Below are 26,306 nucleotides of genomic sequence, written 5' to 3' on the forward strand. Positions count from 1 at the left end.
TTACCTGGTCTGGCCTACATGTGACTCCAGACCCACAGCCATGTGGTTGACTCTTAAAATGCCCTCTGAACAAGGGCAGTTAGGGATAGGCAATAAATGCTAGCGACACCCACACTAAATTTAAAAAAAGGCCAGGATGCAGCTTTTGAAATATCGCTCTATCACAAAGAAACATGACTTAAAACTCAAGTGGATAAAATGTCAATAGGCTGTTGACTCCTCGCAGATTTTTGCTGATATTTTAAACACGCAACATTCCTCAAATTGTCATTAACTCGGCTAATTCTTCACCAAAGATTTCCATGCCTGAGCCAAAATCCAAGCAGCTAGGTTAATTTTCAGTAAAGCAAATGGAGTCCACTTTAGAACTGGTTTAATCACAGCTTTTAATGACAAATAAGAAAAACCTCAGAAGTATATTTTCCAAGTTTTCTTCGGATTTGCATTCTCCTTTTACAGATTATCACATTTAACTAACCTGAAAATGAGAAGGCTGAACTAACTTTTTTTTTTAAAATCAAGTAACATAGCAAGTTGCTCTTTCACACATTGAGTGAATGGAATCTGGAATGCAAGGCCAGATAAGGCGATGAATAAAGGATTCACTGGTAGCCTTCACAATGGAATTGTAAAATACTCGAATGAGAAAAAAATTGCAGGAATATAGGGAAAGAGTGGGGGAGCGGGGACTAACTGGATTGCTCCCTCGACAGAGCCAGGACAAGCTCAATGGGCCAAATGGCCTCCTTTTGCGCTGTACTATTCTATGATTCTTTGAATGAATATTCAATTAATAAAGCGTTTTACTATTTAATAACCATTCCAAGCACAGAGCAGGCAGAATGCATGAGCATCTTCGTTGGCGGAGGTGAACTCAAAAGCCTGGACCTCCCACGAGGGTCGTCTACCGCCGTTTCAGGTCAGACATGACGACGTGTGCTGCATTACGCCCTGCTGATCCCATCACTCCACCGCCTGATGAAAGAAAGGGGACAGTCACCAATCAGCTGTTAACAAGCATCCCCGCTGGCTCCGATCCTGTTTTCACAGCAGCTTCCCAAACCCATCATTTCCAGCACCAAGCAGGGCAACGGCAACAAGCACATGGGAATACTATCGGCTCCAAGTTCCCCCTCCAAGCCCACACATCATCCTGACTTGGAACTATAATTGCCATTCGTTCAACATCGCTAGGTCCAAAGTCCTGGAACTCCCTCCTTAACAGCACTGTGGGTGTATCTACACCACAAGAAGGCAGCTCACCATCACCTTCTCAAGGGCAATTAGGGATGGGAAACAAATGCTGGTCTTGCCAGCAATGCCCTCATCCCGAGAATGAATATATAAAACAAGCTTGACGCTCATGCACTTTCCGACAGAGGGTTCTGAATGGTGCTGGATAGAAAGAACAATGATTGATTGCTCTAGCTATTTACAATTCCACTAAACTTTTCAATTGTATTTTCAATTAGAGCACAATGGCTTCTCAGCTTCATAAAGGTAAATTTTGCAGTCCACATAATGTCTCAGAATTTGCTTCAGAATACCTGTGACATACGTGCATACTGAACCTCCAGGGTTTGTTGTGGAAGTGGACTGAGAGAGGCCTTGCTGAAGCTTGTTGCTGTATTTTGAAGCTGTTTTTCCCAGGAAGAAAGACTTGCATTTATGTAGCACCTGTCATACCCACCTGACGTCGCAAAACACTTTCCAGTCAATGAAGGACATTTTGTAATGAAGTCACCGCTGTAGGAAACATGGTGCCTAATTTGCATAAAGCAAACACCCACAAACAGCAATGTCATAAAGACCAAACAATCTGTGTTTTGTGCGTCGATTGATGGATAAATATTGGCTGGGATGCCAGGGTAAGTCCCCTGTTCTTCTTCAAAATAATGCCATAAAGTCTTTCATGTCGCTCAAGAGGGCCGACAGGGCCTCGGTTTAACGTGGCATCCAAAAAATGGCATCTCCAACACTGCAGCTCTTCCTTAGTGCTGCACCCGAGTGCCAGCCTTCAGCTCAAATCCTACAGCGGGACTTGAACCTACAACCCTCTGAATCACAGGTAAGAGGGCTACCCACTCAACTACAGCTGACCCTTGATGAAAACAAAAGCAAAATACTACAGATACTGGAAAGTGGACACAAAGTGAAATTATTATTTAAATGGAGAGAAACTTCAGAATGCTTCAGTGCAGAGGGATCTGGGTGTCCTCGTGCATGAATCGCTGAAAGCTAGTATGCAGGTACAGCAGGTAATAAGGAAGGCAAATGGAATTTTGGCATTGATTGCTAAAAGAATAGAGTATAAAAATAAGGAAGTGTTGTTGCAACAAGTGTTGTACAAGGCATTGGTGAGACTGTACCTGGAGCACAGTTTTGGTCCCCTTACTTGAGGAAGGATGTAGTTGCACTGGAGGCAGTTCAGAGGAGGTTCACTAGGTTGATTCCAGAGATGCGGGGCTTGTCTCAGGAGGAGAGATTGAGCAGTTTAGGCCTATACTCGCTAGAGTTTAGAAGGGTGAGAGGAGATCTATTTGAGGTATATAAGATGCTGAAGGGGATAGACGAAGTAGATGTGGAGCGGATGTTTCCCCTTGTGGGGCATTCTAGAACAAGAGGCCATAGTTTTAGGCTAAGGGGTGATAGATTTAAATCAGAGATGAGGAGGAATTACTTTTCTCAAAGGGTCATGAATCTGTGGAATTCACTACCTCAGAGTGCAGTGGATGCCGGGACGCTGAATAAATTTCTGGAGGAGATAGATGAATTTTTAACTGGTAACGGGTTGAAAGGTTATGGGGAAAGGGCGGGAAATTGGAGTTGAGGCCAAAATGAGATCAGCCATGATCGTATTGAATGGCGGGGCAGGCTCGAGGGGCTGAATTGCCTACTCCTGCTCCTAGCTCTTATGTTCTAAAGTATCATAGACCTGAAATGTTAACCCTCCTTTGCTCTCTCCCTCTGTCCGTCCCTCCACTGCTGTTCGAGTCTGTCTGAGTCTGTGGGTAAGCCCAGAGTTCTTTATTTTCAAAACAGTCACTAATTAGCTACTTACCTGGATGAGCTCCACTTCCACACAGGTACAGGCCTTTGATAGGCGATCTGTAGTTCGAATAGGAGGGCAAAGGTCGTGTCATGTACAGCTGATCAAGTGACATTGCTCCATGGAAAATATTCTGCCAGAAAATAAGCGCAAATTGTAAATAATTATCCATTTCTAAGCACTGCCTTTGGGAGTGATACAGAAGTGTAATGCAGTGAGAAGCATGTTACGGGATGGTTTTATGGGTATCCCTTGCAAATCCCCTCAGCACCTTCTCCAAGGCTTTGAAATCCCTCAAGAGATGGTGTCCAATTCTGGACACAATGCTCTAAATAGGGCTTAACCACAGAAAACAGGGCCTAATCATTGAGACTGGTTGACTGTGATTATCGTCCCTTTGTTTCAGTTTAAATTGTGAGCATTGAGGTCAACACCTGTTGTCTCAGATAGAGATTTAGCAAATGAAGATAGGTAGCTATATCAAACAGGGGTGGACAAATGGCTTTCACTGACATCAATTCAGGCCCATTCCCCCAGCCATTTATCCCAAATGGACACCAGGACTCTCAGAGAAACGAAACAAAAAAAAGATTGTTTCAGTCTTTTTTTTTGAGGGTTCGAGGGCCAAAATCAGGCAGAAGTGAGTGCAGTAGCAGCTTCAGTTTCCTCGGGTGGTGAGTGCTACTGAGCCAAGGACAGTGGGACGGGTATATTTTTGCCGCTGAGGTGTTAATGTGAAATAATTTCAATGGATTTTGTTTTAATGAAGTCAGTAGAATGTTGACTTGTACAGCCAAAACAGCAGAATGCGAGTCAAACTGTACAATCTGCTCAGAGCATGTCTGGAGTACAGAGCAGTGTTCAATCTGGCCAGTGAGACACCAGCAAGATGTTAAAATCCTGGAAGCGGGTGTGCGGATTAGAAATTGGATGATCCCCAGTTTTAAGGATTTGAGTGATGAAGAAAGACTGAAGAGAATGAACTTTCCCAAACTTTTTAACCAGTGCAACACCAAAGGAAAGAAAACTGTCCAAGGGCCATGAATCACTCCATCATTTTCAATGTATTGATTTGTAATCTTAAATCGGCTTTTCTTACAGTACTACTAACCCCTCCAGTTGAGTACCAATACTAACCCCTCCAGTTGAGTACCAATACTAACCCCCCCAATTGATTACTACTACTAACCCCTCCAGTTGAGTACCAATACTAACCCCTCCAGTTGAGTACCAATACTAACCCCTCCAGTTGAGTACTACTACTAACCCCTCCAGTTGAGTACCAATACTAACCCCTCCAGTTGAGTACTACTACTAACCCCTCCAGTTGAGTACTACTATTAACCCCTCCAGTTGAGTACTACTACTAACCCCTCCAGTTGAGTACTACTACTAACCCCTCCAGTTGAGTACTACTACTAACCCCGCCAGTTGAGTACTACTACTAACCCCTCCAGTTGAGTACTACTACTAACCCCTCCAGTTGAGTACTACTACTAACCCCTCCAGTTGAATACTACTACTAACCCCTCCAGTTGAGTACCAATACTAACCCCTCCAGCTGAGTACCAATATTAACCCCTCCAGCTGAGTACTACTACTAACCCCTCCAGTTGAGTACTACTACTAACCCCTCCAGTTGAGTACCAATACTAACCCCTCCAGTTAAGCCAAACACCTCCTCCAGGTCTGGTGGCGTCAAGATGTCACGTCCGATCACGGAAGCCTTGAAACCTGGAGCATACTGCTCAATGCAGTCAAACACTAAGGAGAGTCAGAGAAGACCAATTATCATTTATATGTTAGAGGAAAGGGAATTAGGCTTTTCGCAATCTTCATTTATCCTTTGCTTCTCTCCTCCTCTCCTGAAGGTGCTCACTCTTGTTAGCACACCCTAGTGACGTTTTCACATCTCCATTCCTGGTGTGAGCGGGCAATTTGACTGTGCAGGGCATTGTGACTGAACCTAATCCGGTCCTCACAGATTGTCACACTCCTGCGTTTTCCAGCAGGGATCGCTTTCTCGACAAAAACCTGGTTAATTATTCCCAGTCTGTAGCGCAGGGGCATTGAAGTCAATCTTCACAGCTGAACTGCTGTCCTAGCTGAAGTTGTGTAACTCAGCACAGACCATGGGTTCAACTTTTCTGCTGCATGTGGCTTAGTACTGCACCAAGAAATGCCATTGTAGAGCCGTTTTAACTAGCCATCAACCTATAGTAGAAAATGTGAACATCACTGAACCATAAAAAATCCCATCAAATTCATCACCGACTGTCCTGTGAAATGTTGCATTGAACAGAGGCCTGGGAGCTTACAAATAATAACACTGCATCAAAACAAAGGTCAAAACTAATCTCAATGTGCACACTGAGCCATTTCCGCCATATTTTTTTTAACCGTCTCAATACCGGACGAACGCAATGGAAAATTTTGGTTGGAAATTAGGTATAGACTTCAGGGAGGATGGGGGAAAAAAAACTCTAAAGTCAGAGTCAGAAGAAAGAAGGGTGCAGGTGGGCACTTTCAGGGGAACGTTGGCATTTCATGGAGGCACTTGTGGACAAAGATGAGAGTTGCCAGTGGGCATTGGCAAGGGCAGGGCTGATAGTTGGGGAGCCAGTGACAAGGGTCATTCATTTCAGAATGTGACCAAGAGAGTGAAGAGAGAGGTTTGCAGAAATTTAGGAGCAGGTTTGTTGGAGCATAGAATAATTTCCCACAGTGAACAATTAAGGTAAAATACACTGCATCTTTTAAAAGGAAAAGCCGATAAACACTTGATGTAAAACAAAAACAGAAAATACTCTCTCCTCCACCCTCGACCCTTTTTTATCCCCCTTTTTTCAATATCCATTTTTATTTTTTTAATTCGCTTATTTTTATTTATTTTCATTTTTATTTGTTGTTTTATCCCCATCTTTTATCCTATTTTTGATCTTTTTTTCCCACCACCATCCCCTTCCCCCACCCCACCCCCACAAGGACCATAAGACCATAAGACATAGGAGCAGAAATTACGCCAATCGGCCCATCGAGTCTGCTCCGCCCGACCACCTGTCACTTGTTCATGTTGTTCTTTCCAGAGTCCTTACCCTTGTCGCGCTACTATCACATTCTGCTTTCTGACCGTAGTGCCACCATCAGCACCCCCTTTAGCCAGCACCACTACCATTAACACCCCTTTGTCATTTTGTTTGTGTCATCTTTGTCAATCTCTCCTTTTCTCCCCGCCTATCACTGGCCCTCTATCCAGCTTCACCTGCTCCACCTCCCCCCCTTAAACAATATAAATTTCATCATATTTTTACTTCTCTTTAGCCCTGAAGAAGAGTCATACGGACTCGAAACGTTAACTCTGCCTTTCCCTCCACAGATGCTGTTAGACCTGCTGAGTTTTTTCCAGCATTTTCTGTTTTTGTTTCAAAGCATCCGCAGTATTTTGCTTTTAAACATTTGATGTGTAGGAGGACACAGGAATTATGGCAAGAGTGTGGGATTACCTTTGGCTCTAGCAAAGAGCCTGCACAGAAACAAAAGGCTGAGTGGCCTCCTTTTGTGCTTAGATGAACTCTGGTTCTTCCTGTCATTAACAGAATGTTGCTAAAGGTTCTTAAAATCCTAACTCGTTATCTGGTTGGAATGCAAAAGGATTCGTAACAGAAGAACAGCGATTTATTTGCCATCTTCTGCATCTTACCCCGAAGCAGTGATCACAAGCGGTTATGAAGCACAATGACCTTTTCAGCTCTCACTCTGTCAACTCCCTATTCCGTGAGTTCACACACATCACAGGCTGGTGAGAGCTGGGGGTTAAAACTAGGCCTCAGGTGAATTGAAACATTCTGACAGACCCTGACTTTCAGCAAATGCCTCCCGCTGCCTGTCTGTGGACCAGTAAGTCCATTCGCCCCATCCAGGCTCTTCTAGCCCCGTCAAGAGCCCTAAGATCAGCTGTTAATGCAAGAGTCGAAAAAAGCAACTGGGGGCCTTCTGGAATTGGGAGATCAGGGACTAAAACATCCTAATATGTGGCTCGGTGTCAATTTTTGTCTGATTACACTGCTGTGACATTAAACGTTAAACATAACATTAAAGATGCTATACAAATGCAAGTTGTTGTTGTTGTTGTTGTTGTTAGGCCCAGCATAACTATCCGAATGAAGGAAGGGCCCACCCGCCTCATTCTAATTCAGCCAGTGCCCCAGTGGGAAATCGTCTACGGAAAGATGGCGCAAGGACCGATCCCAACACCATCTGCAAGTTCAGGGCTTTTTGATATATGTTAGACGCCACCTTTTCCTGGGATGTTTTCCCACATCCAAAGCCCAAAGGGCCTGCAGCTGCGTTCCTGCTTCCTGCCTGCTACGCAGCCAAGGTTTGGCAACGGGCACTGTCCAGCAAGAACCTGCTGGTGTCCGGAGGAGAGGGAAAAGTTGTGCGTCTGCCAGACATCTGCAGAGGAATAATCACCCCAGCTGCCTTTTCGAAGCAAGTGCTCTGGGAAGCTTTTACAGATGTGCAGTCCCAGCCTGGAGACGCGCCCGTCGGGAGACGGTATTGAGAAATCGTAGCCGACGCGCCTGCGATTTCCTGATGGGCAAGACTCTGCAAAAACTTTGTAAAACTGGCTTTCCTCCTCCTCCAGGTACCGTCCCTAAGAGGCCTTTGGCAACCATGGACTTCCATTGGATTGGTCCGTGATTATGCTTGGCAGAGTACTGCAGAGGTTTGCTGTTGCCTTTTGGAGTATGGCCGACCAGGAAACTCTCCCGCTCTTACCGTCTGCCATCAGGATTGGAAAGAGTGACAGGTTAGTAATCGACCTTATTGAAAACTGGCCTTGCTGCATCAACATGACCAAGGACCAGACAGTGCAGGGATTTAAATATAAATCATGTAAAGTGCACAGCCAAATCCCTCAGTGGTGTATTTTGATTAAACTCCTTATAGAGTGCCCCTTGGCAAGCCCACTAGTTCTAAGCGACCCTCTGGCACTCCATTGTATTGCGGTATCTACCTCTATCAGCATAGCAATTCCTCTCCAGCTCGTCCCATTCTTTCCCTCCTTGCAGATAGTACGGTGTGTACTGGGTGAAGATGGAGATGACGTGGCAGGCTGGTGGAGCGATGGTGGGATCCAGGATCGAGGGGATGCATAACTCCAGCAATGGTCTTGTTGGATGGAGGAAAAGAAGAAATAAATTCATGTTAATCGTTAACACACCTTCCGAAGGGGGGTTTAATGAGATGCAAACACGGGCAATTTTTTGCTAGTGCCCTGAGTTCCAGAACCGAGGGCACAGATGGAAGATATGGAAATCTGAAGCAAACAGGCAATTTAGACAGAATTTCTTTAATGAAAAGCTGGATATATGTAGATGGGAAAAAAAAGAAAAATCAAAGAGAGGAAGATAGGTAACTAAAAGCAAGGGTGAGAGAAAGAAAGAGAGAGCGGGAGAGGGAAAGAGGGGAGAGAAAGGAAGAAAGAAAAAACATCTTTGTCTTTAGTGTGTCCCAAAGTATTTCACAGCCAATGAACTACACTAGGAGCCCACTATAACACGGGCCAAGGGTTCATATCTTGAGGCTGCATTATAAGCGAGGCCACGTTATTTCATAGCTGGTGCTTTGTGCTCAGGCTGAATCCTGGCCAATATTGTGGGCATGACCTTACAGTTTCCGATCCTCAAACTCCAAAATAAATGAATGAAGCAGGTGCTCTGTAAAATCAATTAACTCGTCAAATGGCTGTTTCTTTATTAAAGTGGGCGGCTGTGTTCATAATGGGGGTTGGGGGAGGGGGGAGGTGCAGTCTTGTGGCCACATTTGCGGAATGAAAATTTTGGGGGTTGAGGGTGGACCCGCATTTTACCAGGCTATATACCAGGACCGCGACCTGGCTGGGCCCCAGTGAACTTCAGAAGAGCAGTCACTGTTGCTTTATAGGGAAGTAAAGCCGCCAGTTTGCACGCTGCACAGTTCCACAAAAAGCATTAAGATAAAGGAGCAGTCAAGCTGATTTTTTTTTTGGTGGTGATGGTTGAGAGATGAATGTTGACAGGACAGTGGGAGAACTCCTCCCCTGTATGTAGAATTGTCACCCAGCACAACCGATTCCTCCGATCATACCTGGTGGATGGAATCCCTCGGCAGGCTTCCTCGAAAGCCTCTTTGATATAGGCCATGTCCTCACAGTTCAAATGAATGGTTCCAGCTATACACTGGGAAGGTGCAATTCCATCATTTCTAGGTACGGCCAGAAAGTTTGGTAAGCGATCCACAGCAACTGGCAACATCAAAACAGAAACAATATTATAATTTTTCATATAGGCCACTTTTCTTTCAGAGTTAGCATACAGGTGCAGTTATTCTGACCTACATTGACTGCTGGTCTGTCATTTCCTCAGTTTTAAAACTGGTTTTCAAATGCCTCTGTGTCCTTGTTCACTCTCCTATCTCTGTGACCTTCTCTGGTCTCAGGACCCTCCGGGATCTCTGCGCTCCTTGCGCATCCCAGATTTTAATCACTCCTTTATGAGTGAGCCTGCCTTCAGCTGCCTAGGCCTTAAACTCTTGTAATTCCTTCCCTAAATCTCTCCACCTCTCTCTGCTCCTTTAAGACCTACCTCTGACGAAGCTTTTGCTCAGCTGCCTGAATGTTCCCTGATGTGGCTCAGTGTCAAATTTTGTTTGACAACACTCCTGCGAAGGGATATTTTACTACGCCAAAGGTGCTACTTAAATGAAAGTTTTTGTTGCTGCTGTTCTTCCCATTTTCTATCCTAGCCTTCATTATCAGTTGAATTGGATCGGTGGGGACCAGATACTCTGGGTTGGGCTGGGAGATTGCTCTTTACTGCTGGGTCCAAGGTCCAAATCCAGGTCAGAGTAATGGGGTGAACCCCAAACAATACCAGGTTCCAAAAGTTCCATAAACTGGCCTGTATTACCCTCGAGTTTCGAAGATTCAGGGGTCACCCAATTGAGGTGTTTGAAATGACAAAAGGATTTGATACGAGTGAATATAGAGAAGCTATTTACCCTGGTGGAGGAATCAAGGAGGCACGATCTTAGAATTGGAGTTAGGTTGTTCCGTAGTGAAATCAGGAAGCACTTTTTCATACAGAGGATAGTGGAAATGGGGAATTCTCCACCCCGGGCAAAGGGCTGATTACTCCTGGGCCCCCATCACGCGCCTGCCATCAACTGAGTCAAGAATAACAATGACATCAGCCGGGGAACAAGTCACCCTGTTACCCATGCTCACGTCAACCAAACCCATCTTGCCCTCCACCGAAGAGTCCGCATACCATTGATTTTTGTGACGGGAGAGGTGTAGTCAATGGATGAAACTTCCTTAATAAAGTCTTTGGACAGCGAATCCTGGAACAGACAGAAATCAGGTTCAAATTAAAGACTTGCGTTCACTGAGCATCTTTCACAACCTTTCTCCAGATAGTCAGTGCTGTAATGTTGGCTCCCAATGTGATAATGGCCAGGTAACGGGTTTCCCATGACAATGGTTGAAGTAAAAGTATTAGCTAGGAACACCGGGGAGAACTCTCCTGCTCTTCTTTGAAATAGTGTCACAGGATCATTTACACCCACCTCAGCGGGGAGATGGGGCTCCTTCAGAACCAGAAGTCAGCCTGGAGTGGGGCTTGAACCCACAAATTTCAGACTCAGAAGTGAGTGCGCCATCCACTGAGCCACAGCTGTCACTTAACATCGGACAAGGAAGCTGCCTGGGTAGATGTTCTACTTGCTGCCTGGTGATAAAGCTGATGTTGCAGATTGCCTCTACACAAACGGCCTGATATCCATTATCATTGCCTTATCGTGCCTGCTGTTCAGGTGTAGTCTCAGACTCGGCCCAGCAGGAGCACCCTCAGAGTCACAGCTTTTCATCTGAACTCAGGGAACCGGGCAGGGGGTGACTGGAGATGAGAGGGGTGTTTAAAATGAAATGGTTTTACCCAATCTATTCCCACCTCCACTAAGGAGACGGATGATGCAGACATTCTAGTTAATGAGGAGGAGTGCGAAACATTAGATACAATGAGCATAGTGAGAGAGGAAGTACTGGAGCAACTGACATCCTTGAAGGTGGATAAGTCACCAGGGCCGGATGGATTGTATCCCAGGCTGTTAAAGGAAGTCAGGGAGGAAATGGCGGATGCTCTGAGGATCATTTTCCGATCCTCACAAGATACAGGCGAGGAACCAGAAGATTGGAGGTCTGAAAATTATAGATAGTTTCTTTTTCATCTTTTTCTGGCCGGCACAGACATAATGGGCTGAATGGCCTCTTTCTGCGCTGTGACTTTTCTATGGTTCTATCCTGGTCTGGCTGACTGTGGTTTGAAATCACAGCAATGGCACTTGCCTAAGCCAACAGGCCTCTTCTTTAAGTATATCATCATGGCCTGGCTGCAATATTAACTCAAGACCTTTGCATAAGAGCAGTGGTGCCTTCCTCACAACAACATATGTTCTTGGATCAAAGGCCCAAGTTTAAATTTGTTGGCATTTCCATGTGGGCTGGGAGGAGGAAGGGTATTTCCCTGGTACTTGCCCAACCATAACTGCGATAACTCATACAACCAATCTTATTTTCAGGAATTGTTCCATCAGGGCCATAGCTGAGACCTCCTGCTGTCAGAAACACTGCCCGACTGTTCGTCACTACTGCCAGTTTGGCTGGAAACCAAACTTCTCCATTAAACTGAGTGGCAGGAACTAAAACCCTTCCGGCTCTCTCACATTGTTGGCATGTGAGTTTACCATTCACCTTGACCCGCCTCCGACCCCTCCCCAATGCAATGACCCCACCTCCTATTCAAATCAGCCCCAAGGTCCATCCACGTTTACTAGGCTGAAATATTCTGCACGTGACTACTCCAATGCTTGGAACTGAGCCCTAAAGAGCAACAAGATCCCAGCTATGCCACTCCATCACTGCCTAGCTAATCTCAGTCATGTTTTTTTTAAATTCATTTACAGGATGTGGGTGTCGCTGGCTGGGCCAGCATTTATTGCCCATCCCTAATTGCCCTTGAGAAGGTGGTGGTGAGCTTCTTTCTTGAACCGCTGCAGTCCATGTGATGTAGGTACATCCACAGTGCTGCTGGGGAGGGAGTTCCAGGATTTTGATCCAGCGAAAGTAAAGGAACAGCAATATAGTTCCAAGTCAGGATGGTGTGAGACATGGAGGGGAGCTTCAGATAGTGGTGTTCCCATGTGTCTGCTGTCCTTGTCCTTCTAGGCGGTAGAATGTGTGGGTTTGGAAAGTGCTGTTGTAGGAGGCTTGATGAGTTGCTGGAGTGCATCCTGTATATGGTACACACTGTGGCCACTGTGCATTGGTAGTGGAAGAGTGAATGTTTAAGGTGGTGGGTGGAGTACTAATCAAGCGGGCTGCTTTGTCCTGGAGGTGTCGAGCTTCTTGAGTGTTGTTGGAGCTGCACTCATCCAGGCAAGTGGAGAGTACTCCCACAGTGAGGATTTTGACCCAGCAACAATGAAGGAAAGACAATTCATTTACAAGTCGGAATGAGGCGTATGGCCCGGGCGGGGAGTTCAGGAGCCAATTAACCTCCATTAATCAGTATTGGAAAGCAAGCATGAAATGGTGAGCAGATAAGGCTGCGATATGGGCTCCCCATCGTTAAGCAGTCTGCTGACATTCGCTCTCTAAAGAATGGGTACCTGAGCGAGGTTATCTGAGGGTGCACAGAAACCTGGAAGTGAATGAGTCTCCACCTTAGAAGGGGAGTGCAAAGGGTATGGAAAAAAAGACATTATCCACTCTCACCTGTGGAGTCAGCTTGAGGAAGGTCACATGAGCAGTGGCATTGGATAAAACCACTTTGCTTCTTATCTCAGTTCCATCTTGCAACACAACTCCCTGTGCTGTCCCGTTACTGTCCACTAGGATGGAGCTCACTGGCTGGTCAACACAGGGACAGAGAGAGAAATGTATTAACTTACAGTGAGGATGTTAAAAGAGTGAATATTATTAAATTTCATATTTATCAAAGTACTGAAAACTTGGCGGTAAATTGCTCTATGATGCCACAAGAATGGATGTGTCACAGATACAATGGGGTTGCTACCCTAAGCAGAATGGTTAAGGCACATGGTTGAAATAGAGGAAGATTTACCCTTGTGTCTATCTACGCTTATGATGCTTGCTTAGAGTACCAGCATTAGGTGAAAAAGCAAAAGGAGTTTAATTCTCCACATTTATGCTCCACAAATAGAGCACAGAAGGATGCCATTCAGTCCATCATGCCTTTGCCAGCTCTTTGAAAAAGCTATCCAATTAATACCACTCCCCTGCTCTTTCCCCATAACCTTGCAAATGTTTCCTTTTCAAGTATTATCCAATTCCCTTTTGAAAGTGATTATTGAATTGGCTTGCACCCCTCTCTCAGGGAGCACATTTCAGATCATAACTGCTTGCTGTGTAAAATAAAATTCTCCTCATCTGCACCCTGATTCTGTGGCTAATTATCCTAAATGTGTGTCCTCTGGTTACCGACCCTTCTGCCAGTGGAAACAGTTTCTCCTTATTCATTCTATCAAAACTTCTCTCTGTGACATAAAGAAAATGGAACTGAAATGGTCAGACCAGTGGCTGGAACACTTACCTTTTCTGTAAAGATAGAGGCTCCACGATCTGCGGCTGCACTGGCGATAGATTTGGAAAGTGCACCCATCCCACCTTCCACATAACCCCAAGCCCCCTTAATCCCCTCCAGCTCCCCCATCACGTGATGAAGCAGAACATACCTAAGACAAACAAGAGACGAGAAAACAGTTCACGGACATCTTAACATATGAATCATTAATTGGCCGTGTTTCATTTGACAAATATCATTTATTTCTATGTATACAATGATGAATGGATTTGGGAGAGCCTTCGGAATCCTGATGCATTCTGCCACCTAATATCTAGCATCTGTAACCACATCATGACATGTGACATCATAAGGCTGAATGGGAATGTTGACATAGCAAATAACATTGTCACAAAGTTCTCTTTTAAATTTGTTCCTGGAACGTGGGAATTACTGGCTAGGCCAGTATGTATTTCCCATCTGTAGTTGCCCTCGAGAAGGTGGTGGTGAGCTGCCTTCTTGAGCCGCTGCACTCCATGCGGTGTAGGTACACCCACAGTGCTGTTAGGGAGGGAGTTCCAGGATTTTGACCCAGTGACAGTGAAGGAACGGCTGATATATTTCCAAGTCAGGATGGTGAGTGGCTTGGAGGGGAAATTGCAGGTGGTGGTGTGATCGAATATCATGCCAACAGGAAGCAAGGTTTGTGAATCTGACGTGACACCTGTGCAAGATTTTTAAGTCACAAAAACAAAAATACCTGGAAAAACTCAGCAGGTCTGACACCATCAGCAGAGAGGAACACAGTTCGAGTCGAAACGTTAACTGTGTTCCTCTCCGCAGATGCTGTCAGACCTGCTGAGTTTTTCCAGGTATTTTTGTTTTTGTTTCAGATTTCCAGCATCCGCAGTGTTTTGCTTTTATCTCAAGATTTTTAAGTTGTGGGTGCTGGGTGCTGGGTGGTGGGTGGGGTGAGGGGGGTTAATTGAAATCAAGGGCAGCATTTTCCCGTTGGCGAGCGGGGGGTGGGGCCTGCTCACCGATGCGTAAAATGACGCTCGGTGACGTCGGGCGTGTGTACCCATCGTCACCGTGCGTCGTTTAGACTCGGCTGCACACCCGCCGAACCGTCAAAGGCCTATTAAGGCCTGTTAAAAACTAATTAACTCAATTTAACGAGCAGGCGGCCTTCGCATTTTTCATCAAACCTCATCCACGGGCGGGGTGAGGTTTCGTGAACTGTTTTGAAATCTAATAAAAGTTAATACGTTTATCCTTCGACATGTCCCAGCTCATGTGATAGTGTCACGTGAGGGGACATGTTTTAAAAGTTTTAAAATCCTTTATTTTAAGCTTAAGACTGAAACAAATCTCTGCCCCCCACCCCCACCCCCCGCCCCGGCCGAACAGGGAGCGCTCGGCGCCTCTGGGTGCACGTCACGCAGGGTGGGCCTTAATTGGCCCACCCATGTAAAATGGCGGCGCAGCCCCGATCGGGGGCGCTGATCGGGTTCGCGCCCGCCCCCGCACAACCCCCCCACCAGCGGGGGGGAAGTTTCTAGCCCAAAAGACCGAAAAGGTTATAATTTTTTTTGCTAGATAAGAGAATCAGAGATTTGGAGCAGAGTCGGATAAGTGACATTCAGATACAGATTGGCCAGGATCTTATTGAATGGCAGAACTGGTTTTAAGCCTCCTCCATATCTCAGCATTAATATGTAAATTTGATACGTAAATTCATTTGCAACAAGTAAGCAAAACAGCTGATAAGCCTCCTACCCGCTCCCTGCGGCCTGTGGGCTTATCATTGCACCAATAACTCCATCAGTAGCGAGAGTGGCCTTCAGTGGTTCCGATTCAAACCAGTGATTTAGAATCTGCCAAGAATAAACCATAGACAGCAAGTTGGCAAAGCATAAATATCATAGGTTAAGCCTGGAACTGATTCCGCTGGTATTAATTTCACACAGGATATTTACAGCTGACAGACAGTTAGTTTCCTCCACCCTGCTTCCCAAAGGTGCTGATTCACGTGGAAACACAGGGAGGGGATTTTAAAATGGGAATGGACTGTTAATAGTATGTTCATTATATCGTTAAGATACACCGGTGAAGGGTATTGTTTAATTAAGTACTTTGATCATATATAAATAGGGGATAGCTGGGACACTGTGGGGGAGAGGAGAGCTACAAGACTGACCAAGTCAATAAACTCTCTCAAGAAAGAAAAGGTCTGTGTCTTGGTTTTGACTTCACCAACTAGCTTGGATTCCCCCCCTCAACTTCTCTCTCCCCCCGCCCCCCACCTTAGACCAGCTTATATTTCACCTCTCTCCTAACTATACTTCAGTTCTGCCGAAGGGTCGTGAGGACTCGAAACGTCAACTGTTTTCTTCTCCACCGATGCTGCCAGACATGCTGAGTTTTTCCAGGTAATTCTGTTTTTGTTTTGGATTCTATTAACATAGGTATCTGCTGGGAAACAGCTCCAGGGCACAGCGGATCACCTTGCTTTGCAATTTTAACCACCAGGCTTCATCACTGTCAGTCCATTTCTCGCCCAGAACTGGGCAGAAAAAGCTTGCTTAGGTTCCAGCGGCAGACCGGGAGTTTTGGGAGGGTCGGGTAGGATTAGAAAGCCTGGGGCAGGCAAGGCCTGAGCTTTCCTTGTGGGGCTCGGAGGAACCCACCTGCTCTTCCTGGCCCCAAAAACGTTTCTCAGACACTAGGGCTTCCTCTCTACTTCCCGGCAGCTACTTGGCCCGGGGGTTATGATCGTGGGTGAGAAAGGCAGGTTCAGAGTGGGTAATCCATTTGCTCAGCTTCAAGTACTCGTCTGCCCAGTTTCCACCATTGCTTTGTGAGAAGAACAGCCCAAATTTCTTGATCATTGTCGATGGCGGGGTGGGGCGGTGGGGTCCATGTTAAAATCAGCCACTATTGTCTTTTTTGTGCCTTGTCCAAATGGCCATTGGAATCTTTATTCCCCAAGCACAGCAACGGGTGGTAATAGGGACAAGAAACCCAGGGTCAAGGCATGGTGTAACCACGAAGCAGCAATTTCAAGAGAGAATGTTAACTTGTGCACTTACTTTAGATATCGGAGCAGTCAGTAATTCGTAGAACTGTGGAATGTGTTTCCCCAGCTTAAAACCTGTAAGGGTAAGAAGTGAAATCAAGAATATATATGAACATGAGAACCAGCAGCAAGTGTTGACCATTCAGCCAATCGGACCTAATCCACCATTCAATAAGATCATGACTGACCCTCAACCTCAACTGACTTCCTTGCCCAAACTCCACGCCCCTCGATTCCCTCAAGTGTCCAAAAATCTGTCAATCCCAGTCTTGAATATATTCAATGACAGAGCATCCATAGCTCTCTGGTGTAGAGAATTCCAAAGATCCACAACCCTGAGTGAAAAAATTTCTACTCATCACAGTCCTAAATGATCAACCCCTTATCCTGAGGCTGTGCTCCCGTGTTCTAGACTCTTCAGCCAGGAGAAACAGCCTCTCAGCATCTACCCTGCCAAGACTGATCAGAAATTTGGATGCTTCAATGAGATCATCTCTCATTCTTCTAAACTCCAAAGAGTAATGGCCTATTCTACTCAATCTCTCCTCATAGGACAGCCCTCTGAGCCCAGGAATCAACCTAATGAACCTTTGTTGCACTGGTAACTTGAGTCCTGATGTTGTGTTAAACATGTTAAAAGGATTTATAAATGGGGCAAGAACTCTTGGAGTTTCACTCCTCTGCTGAGGGCCCTATTTGAGGGGGATGCGGTGGTATAATGATATTGTCACTGGACTAGTGATCCAGAGACCCAGGGTAAAGCTCTGGGGACCCGGGTTTGAATCCCACCACGGCAGATGGTGAAATTTGGATTCAATAAAAATCTGGAATTAAAAGTCTAATGATGACCGAAAACAATGTCAATTTGTTAAAAACCCATCTGAGTTTACTAATGTCCTTTAGTGAAGGAAGTCGAAAGGAAATATCAAACTGATAAAAGGAACGGAGCTGGATGGACCTAAGCACTGGAAATGACAACAGCAAACTCAGCCATGTTGGAGGAAGCACTGAGGGTGACAAGGGTGCAGAATGTTGTAGTTGGTGCTACTGAGCCACACTTGAAAGCACAAACCAAGCTGGCCAAGTTTTAAATGGCCTAGCTGCTAGACTGGGTCTGTGGCAGGTGGTGAGGGAAGCAACAATAGGGAAAAACACACTTGACCTCATCCTTACTGACCTGCCTGCCACAGATGCATCTGTCTATGACCGTATGGGTAGGAGTGACCACCGCACAATCCTTGCGGAGACGAAGTCCCATCTTCACATTGAGGATACCCTCCATTGTGTTGTGTGCCACCATGCTACATGGGATAGATTTCAAACAGCAACTCAAGACTGGGCAACCATGAGGCGCTGTGGGCCATCAGCAGCAGAACTGTATACAACCACAATCTGTAAACTCATGGCCAGCATATCCCCCCACTCGACCATTACCACCAAGCCAGCGAATCAACCCTGGACATGCCAGGAAGCAGCGCCAGGTATACCTAAAAATGAGTTGTCAACCTAGTGAAGTTATAACACAGGCTACTTGCATCCCAAATGGCATAGGCAGCAAACGATAGACAGAGCGAAGCAATTCCACAACCAACAGATCAGATCTAAGCTATGCAGTCCTGCCACATCTAGTTGAGATTGGTGGTGGACAATTAAACAACTCACTGGAGGAGGAGGCTCCACAAATATCCCCATCCTCAATGATGGGGGAGCCCAGCACATCAGTGCAAAGGATAAGGCTGAAGCATTTGCAACAATCTTCAGCCAGAAGTGCTGAGTGGATGACCCATCTCGGCCTCCTCCTCAGGTCCCCAGAATCACAGATGCCAGTCTTCAGCCAATTCGATTCACTCCATGTGATATCAAAAATGGCTGAAGGCATTGGATACTGCAAAGGCTATTGCCCTGACAATATTCCAGCAATTGTACTAAGACTTGTGTTGTAGAATTTGCCGCGCCCCTAGCCAAGCTGTTCCAGTACAGCTACAACACTGGCATCTACCCGGCTGTGTGGAAAATTGCTCAGGAATGTCCTGTACACAAAAAGCAGGACAAATCCAATCCAGCCAATTACCACCCCATCAGTCTACTCTCAATCATCATTAAAGTGAAGGAAGGGGTCATAAACGGTGCTATCAAGTGGCACTTGCTTAGCAATAACTGCTCACTGACTCAGTTTGGGTTCTGCCAGGGTCACTCAGCTCCTGACCTCATTACAGCCTTGCTTCAAACATGGACAAAAAAGCTGAACTCCCGAGGTGAGGTGAGAGTGGCTGTCCTTGACATCAAGGCAGTATTTGGCCAAGTGTGGCATCAAGGAGCTAAAACTGGAGTCAATGAGAATCAGGGGAAAACTCTCCACTGGTTGGAGTCATGCCTAGCACAAAGGAAGATAGTTGTGGTTGTTGGAGGTCAATCATCTCAGTTACAGGACATCACTGCAGGAGTTCCTCAGGGTAGTGTCCTAGGCCCAACCATCTTCAGCTGTTCATCAATGACCTAACCCCCGGCATAAGGTTAAAAGTGGGGACGTTCGCTGATGATTGCACAATGTTCAGCACCATTTGCAACTCCTCAGATACTGAAGCAGTCCATGTCCAAATGCAACAAGCCCTGTACAATATCCAGGCTTGGGCTGACAAGTGGCAAGTAACATTCACGCTACACAAGTGTTAGGCAATGACCATCTCCAACAAGAGAGAATTTAACCATTGCCCCTTGACATTCAATGGCATTATCATCACTGAATCCCCCACTATCAATATGTTGGGGGGTTACCATTAACCAGAAACTGAACTGGACTAGCCATGTAAATACTTTGGCTACAAGAGCAGGTCAGAGGCTAGGAATCCTGCAGCGAGTAACTCACCTCCTGACTCCCCAAAGCCTGTCCACCATCTACAAGGCACAAGTCAGGAGTGTGATGGGATATTCGCCACTTATCTGGATGAGTTCAGCTCCGACAACACTCAAGAAGCTTGACACCATTCAGGAAAAAGCAGCCCACTTAATTGGCACCCAATCCACAAACATTCACTCCCTCCACCACCAACGCACAGTGGCAGCAGTGTGTACCATCTACAATATACAGTGCAGGAATTCACCAAGACAGCATCTTCCAAACCCATGACCACTTCCATCTAGAAGGACAAGGGCAGCAGATACATGGGAACACCTCCACCTGGAAGTTCCCCTCCAAGCCACTCACCATCCTGACTTGGAAATATATCACTATTCCTTCACTGTCGCTGGATCAAAATCCTGGAACTCCCTTCCTAACAGCACTGTGGGTGTACCTACACCACTTGGACTGCAGCAGTTCAGGAAGGCAGCTCACCACCACCTTCTCGAGGGTAGTTAGGGATGGGCAATAAATGCCTAGCCAGTGACGCCCACATCCCATGAACGAATATATAAAAAAAGTGTGGGAGATCTTTTAAAGTTATTTCTCCTCAGTGGTCAAGATCACAAAAATTATTAATAATTGAGCATTGTTCTGCTTTCATGCTCAAACCAAGAGCAAAAGCAGCTTATTTGTTTGTTCCTGTTATTTGTGTGACCTTGCTTTGGGCAAATTTGTGCTGCATTTGCCTAAAAAGGAGTGACTACACTTCAGAAAATATTTCAAAGTGCCTTGGGTTGCTTGGGGGCTGTGAAGGGTGCTATGCAAATGCTGCATTTTTTTGATTACCTGCTTGCAGAAGGGGTTTCACAGTACGTAACGATTGTATCCTCTGCCTCAGTGAGCTACTGGTTAGTGATGGGACATCCACGGGTACTGCATCCAGTAGAGGCTCAACAGCTGTGGCCATGCGATTGATGAAGGCCTCATACTCAGCATATGCCTAGCAAGTAAAGCACAACTCACACTTGGATGACAGAAAGCATGGAACAAGGTCATTCAGATCATTATGACAGCACTTAACCCCCTTTGTATGTATTGAGCATAAGCATTCCCCTTGCTCACTGAGCATTATCAAACTGAATCCAAGGTATTTGCCCATCCTCACATGTCCACTACTCAACCCTGGCCTGTTGTCCTCTATAATGCATCCTCCAACCCTCTCCTTCATGACTTCACAGCACAGGGGCCATTGTGTCCCAAGAAGTATTTGGTCATCTCAGTCTCAACTGTCCAGATGACCACTGGTTGAATGAAGTGGTTAGGGAAATAAAAGACAAGTGTGAGGGGACTTGTTAGTTCAAAAGAAAGAACAAATTTTCATTTATATAGCACCTTTTGTGACCTCGGGTCGACCGGAAACGCTTTTTTAAAATTCATTCATGGGATGTGGTCTTCGTTGGCTGGGTCAGCATTTATTGCTCATCCCTAGTTGCCCTTGAGGTGGTGGTGCTGTGCTGCCTTCTTGAACCAACGCAGTTCACGTGGGGTAGGTACACTCACAGCGCTGTTAGCAAGGGAGTTCCAGGATCTTGGCCCAGGAACAGTGATATATTTCCAAGTCAGGATGGTGAGTGACTTGGAGGGGAGCTTCCAGGTGGTGATGTTCCCATGTATCTGCTGCCCTTGTCCTTCTAGGTGATAGCGGTCGTGGGTTTGGAAGGTGCCGTTGAAGGAGCCTTGGTGAATTCCTGCAATGCATCTTGTAGATGGTACACACTGCTGCTACTGTGCGTCGATGGTGGAGGGAGTGAATGTTTGTGGATGTGATGCAAATCAAGTGGGCTACTTTGTCTTGGACGGTATTAAGCTTCTTTAGTGTTGTGGGAGCTGCACTCATCCAGGCAAGTGGGGAGTAATTCCATCACACTCCTGATTTGTGACTTGTAGATGGTGGATAGGCTTGGGGAGTCAGGAGGCGAGTTACTCATCGCAGGATTCCTAGCCTCAGACCTACTCTTGTAGCCATAGTATTTATATGGCTAATCCAGTTCAGTTTCTGGTCAATGGTAACCCCCCAGGATGTTGATAGTGGGGGATTCAGTGATGGTAATGCCATTGAACATCAAGGGGCGATGGCTAGATTCTCTCTTGTTGGAGATGGTCGTTGCCTAACACTTGTGTTGTGCAAATGTTACTTGCCACTTGACAGCCCAAGCCTGGATATTGTCCAGGTCTTGCTGCATTTGGACATGGACTGCTTCAGCATCTGAGGAGTCGCGAATGGTGCTGAACATTGTGCAACCATCAGCGAACATCCCCACTTCTGACCTTATGATAGGAGGAAGGTCCTTAATGGAGCAGCTGAAGATGGTTGGGCCCAGGACACTGCCCTGAGGAACTCCTGCAGTGATGTCCTGGAATTGAGATGACTGACCTCCAACAGCCACAACTATCTTCCGTTGTGCTAGGTATGACTCCAACCAGCGGAGAGTTTTCCCCCTGATTCCCATTGATTCCAGTTTTGCTAGGGTCCCTTGATGCCACACTCGGTCAAATGCTGCCTTGGTGTCAAGGGCAGTCACTCTCACTTCACCTCGGGAGCTCAGCTCTTTTGTCCATGTTTGAACCAAGGCTGTAATGAGGTCAGGAGCTGAGTGACCCTGGTGGAATCCAAACTGGGCATCAGTGAGCAGGTTATTGCTAAGCAAGTGCCGCTTGCTAGCACTGTTGATGACCCCTTCCGTTAATTTACTGACGATGGAGAGTAGTGGGGCAGTAATTGACTGGGTTGGATTTGTCCTATTCTTTGTATGCAGGACATACCTGGGCAATTTTCCACCACCATTCATGACTGGGTGTGGCAGGACTACAGAGCATAGATCTGATCCGTTGGTTGTGAGATTGCTTAGCTCCATCACTTGCTGCTTATGTTGTTTGGCATGCATGTTGTCCTGTGTTATAGCTTCACCAGGTTGACACCTCATTTTTAGGTATGCCTGGTGCTGCTCCTGGCATGCCCTCCTGTACTCTTCATTGATCCAGGGTTGATCCCCTGGCTTGATGGTAATGGTAGAGTGGGGGATATGCCTGGCCATGAGGTTATAGATTGTGTTCGAGTACAATTCTGCTGCTGCTGATGGCCCACAGTGCCTCATGTCTTGAGTTGCTAGCTCTGTTCGAAATCTATCCCATTTAGAAGGGGGATAGTGCCACACAACATGATGGAGGGTATCCTCAATGTGAAGGCAGGGCTTCATCTCCACAATGACTGTGCGGTGGTCACTCCCACCAATACTGCCATGGACAGATGTATCTGTGGTAGGCAGGTTGGTGAGGATGAGGTTAAGTATGTTTTGCCCTCTCGTTGGTCCCCTCACCACCTGCCGCAGACCCAGTCTAGTAGCTATGTCATTTAGGACTCGGCCAGCTCGGTCAGTACTGGTGCTACTGAACCATTCTTTGTGATGGACATTGAAGTCCCCCACCCAGAGTACATTCTGCACTCTTGCCATCCTCAGTGCTTCCTCCAAGTGATGTTCAACATGGAGGAGCACTGATTCATCAGCTGATGGAGGGCGGTACGTGGTAATCAGCAGGGAGTTTTCTTGCCCATGTTTGACCTGATGCCATGAGACTTCATGGGGTCCGGAGTCTATGTTGAGGACTCCAAGGGTAACTCCCTCCTGACTATATCACTGTGCCGCCACCTCTCCTGGGTCTGTCCTGTTGGTGGGACAGGACATACCCAGGGATGGTGATGTTGGTGCCTGGGACATTATCTGTAAGATATGATTCTGTGAGGATGACTATGTCAGGCTGTTGCTTGGCTAGTCTGTGAGACAGCTCTCCCAATTTTGGCACTAGCCCCCAGATGTTAGTGAGGAGGACTGTGCAGGGTCTGACAGAGCTGAGTTTGCCATTGTCATTTCCGGTGCCTAGGTCGATGCCGGGTGGTCCGTCCAGTTTCATTCCTTTTTTGAGACTTTGTAGCAGCTTGATACAACTAAGTGATTTGCTAGGAGAGGGCATCTAAGAGTCAATCACATTGCTGTGAGTCTGGAGTCACATTAGGTCAGACCAGGTAAGGACGGTAGATTTCCTTCCCTAAAGGTCATTAGTGAACCAGATGGATTTTTACAACAATCAACAATGGCTCCATAGTCATCATCAGAATTTTAATAATATTTTTATTGAATTCAAATTCCACCATCTGCCGTGGCAGGATTTGAACCTGCATCCCCAGAGTATAACCCTACCTCGCTGATTACTTGTCCAGTGACACTACAACATCACCTCCCCTGCTTCACAGCCAACTAAATATTTTTGAAGCGTGGCTACTTTTTTAATGCAGGAAACATGGAAGCCAATTTGCGCACAGCAAGCTCCCACAAACAGCAATGTGACAATGACCAGATCATCTGTTTCAGGTGTTGGTTGAATATCTGAATGTTGTCCAGGACACCAGGGGAAATTGCTCTACTCTTCTTAGAAATGGAGCCATGGGATATTAATAGAGACCTAAACAGATATATGCATGCTCTGCTCTTCTCTCTAAATCCCCTTCAGCAACCTAACTCTTGGTTTTGAGTTGGGGTAGCCATTTCTTGTTGGGTATATTCCTAAAGATTTCATCCCATGACCTCCCGCCTTCGACCTCCCCACCTCGTCGACCCTCATCTCCAATATTCTTTTAACAAAGAAACAAATGGAGTTCAAAGAAGATGAAACAAAAGAAAAGGATGATTTTTTTTTTAAATATCTCTATGATTTTTCTCCAAGGCAATGTCCAAGAGGTTATACTTCAATTCTTGGAAACTCCAGGGCAATTGCGTAAATGAAGATAGTGCAGTTGATGTAGTCTATGTGGACTTCAGTAAGGCTTTTGACAAGGTCCCACATGGGAGGATGGTCAAGAAGGTAAAAGCCCATGGGATCCAGAGCAATTTGGCACATTGGATCCAAACTTGGCTTAGTGGCAGGAGGCAGAGGGTGATGGTCGAAGGTTGTTTTTGCGATTGGAAGCTTGTGATGAGTGGTGTACCGCAGGGATCGGTGCTGGGACCCTTGCTGTTTGTAGTGTACATTAATGATTTAGATGTGAATATAGGAGGTATGATCAGTAAGTTCGCAAATGACACAAAAATTGGTGGTGTCGTAAATAGTGAGGAGGAAAGTCTTAGATTACAGGGTGACATAGATGGGCTGATTAGATGGGCAGAGCAGTGGCGAATGGAATTTAGTCCTGAGAAGTGTGAGGTGATGCATTTTGGGAGGACTAACACAGCAGGGGAATACACAATGAATGGTGGGACCCTAGGAAGTACAGAGGGTCTGAGGGACCTTGGTGTAAATGTCCATATATCCCTGAAGGCAGCAGCACAGGTAGATAAGGTGGTTAAGAAGGCATATGGGATACTTGCCTTTATTAGCCAAGGCATAGAGTATAAGAGCAGGGAGGTTATGTTGGAGCTGTATAAAACGCTAGTTAGGCCACAGCTGGAATATTGTGTGCAGTTCTGGTCGCCACACTATAGGAAGGATGTGATTGCACTGGAGAGGGTGCGGAGGAGATTCACCAGGATGTTGCCTGGGCTGGAGCGTTTCAGCTATGAAGAGAGACTGGATAGGCTAGGGTTGTTTTCCTTAGAGCAGAGAAGACTGAGGGGGGACCTGAAAGAGGTGTACAAAATTATGAGGGGCACAGATAGGAAGAAACTTTTCCCCTTAACGGAGGTGTCAATAACCAGGGACCATAGATTTAAGGTAAGGGCCAGGAGGCTTAGAGGGGATCTGAGGAAAAAATCTTTCACCCAGGGGGTGGTTGGAATCTGGAACACACTGCCTGAGGGGGTGTAGAGGCAGGAACCTCACAACATTTAAGAAGTATTTAGATGAACATTTGAAATGCCATAGCGTACAGGGCTACAGGCCAAGTGCTGGAAAATAGATAGGTGCTTGATGGCTGCCATGGACATGATGGGCCGAAGGGCCTGATTCTGTGCTGTGTAACTCTATAGCTCTTTGACTCTATGACTCTAATTCTGGAGGGTTGGCAACCCCCTCGAGTCCCTGCAACGCCTTGGGAGGATGACTTGTAAATGGGAAAGAAAAGTTAAATGGTTAAAAAGGCAAAAATAAACTCCTGTCATTTTCAGTTACCTGTGCATCCTTCACCGAGAACTGAGCGATTTGTTTTTGGGTTTCTTCCATGTTATTCCCCAATAGGAGTGACCGAGGTGGTTTCCCTCCAACTCCATCTTCCAACATTGGCGTGAAAGAAGATGGGTTGCGTATATATATCTTTAGTCCATGCTTCTGTCACAGGAAAATAATATAAATTCACACTTGGAAAATTATTTTTCCATTTTAACTCAACCGAGCTCAAACCAACAGGTATAATGGAGGCATTACAGTGGGATTTTGAAGTGGGGAATAAGTGAGGAATAGTGATAACAAAAAAAAAGGAAAAGTGGTGTTGCTATTGGCTCACAGAGTCAGCTTTGTTCTCTAACGTAGCAAGGTGTTAGGATCCGGAATAGGCTGCCTGAAACAACAGTGGAAGCAGATTCAACAATAACTCAAAAAGGAATTGGATTCATGTCTGATAAGGAAGCATTTTTCAGGGCTAAGGTGAAACAGTAAAAGGGGGTGGATAGCTCTTTCAAAGAGCTGGCACAGACACGATGGGCCAAATAGCCTTATTCCGTGCTG

General features: G+C 46.0%; 1 protein-coding gene across 1 annotated transcript in view; it reads right to left on the minus strand.

Moving 5' to 3' along the window:
- Nucleotides 1-373: 373 nt before the first annotated feature.
- Nucleotides 374-26,306, minus strand: part of pyroxd2 (pyridine nucleotide-disulphide oxidoreductase domain 2) — a 38,302-nt gene continuing 12,369 nt past the window's right edge. The window contains exons 5-16 of the mRNA XM_078565106.1: nt 25,755-25,910; nt 20,442-20,595; nt 16,767-16,828; nt 15,454-15,551; nt 13,705-13,846; nt 12,867-13,001; nt 10,363-10,435; nt 9,182-9,338; nt 8,070-8,224; nt 4,707-4,813; nt 3,062-3,182; nt 374-975 (exon numbers count right to left, since the gene is read on the minus strand). Of these exons, the coding sequence (XP_078421232.1) occupies nt 905-975; nt 3,062-3,182; nt 4,707-4,813; nt 8,070-8,224; nt 9,182-9,338; nt 10,363-10,435; nt 12,867-13,001; nt 13,705-13,846; nt 15,454-15,551; nt 16,767-16,828; nt 20,442-20,595; nt 25,755-25,910 (1,431 nt within the window). The 3' untranslated portion in view covers nt 374-904. The remainder of the gene's footprint in view (nt 976-3,061; nt 3,183-4,706; nt 4,814-8,069; nt 8,225-9,181; nt 9,339-10,362; nt 10,436-12,866; nt 13,002-13,704; nt 13,847-15,453; nt 15,552-16,766; nt 16,829-20,441; nt 20,596-25,754; nt 25,911-26,306) is intronic.

This window comes from Cetorhinus maximus, chromosome 20 (assembly GCF_964194155.1).
Source record: "Cetorhinus maximus chromosome 20, sCetMax3.hap1.1, whole genome shotgun sequence".
NCBI classification, from domain to species: Eukaryota; Metazoa; Chordata; class Chondrichthyes; order Lamniformes; family Cetorhinidae; genus Cetorhinus; species Cetorhinus maximus.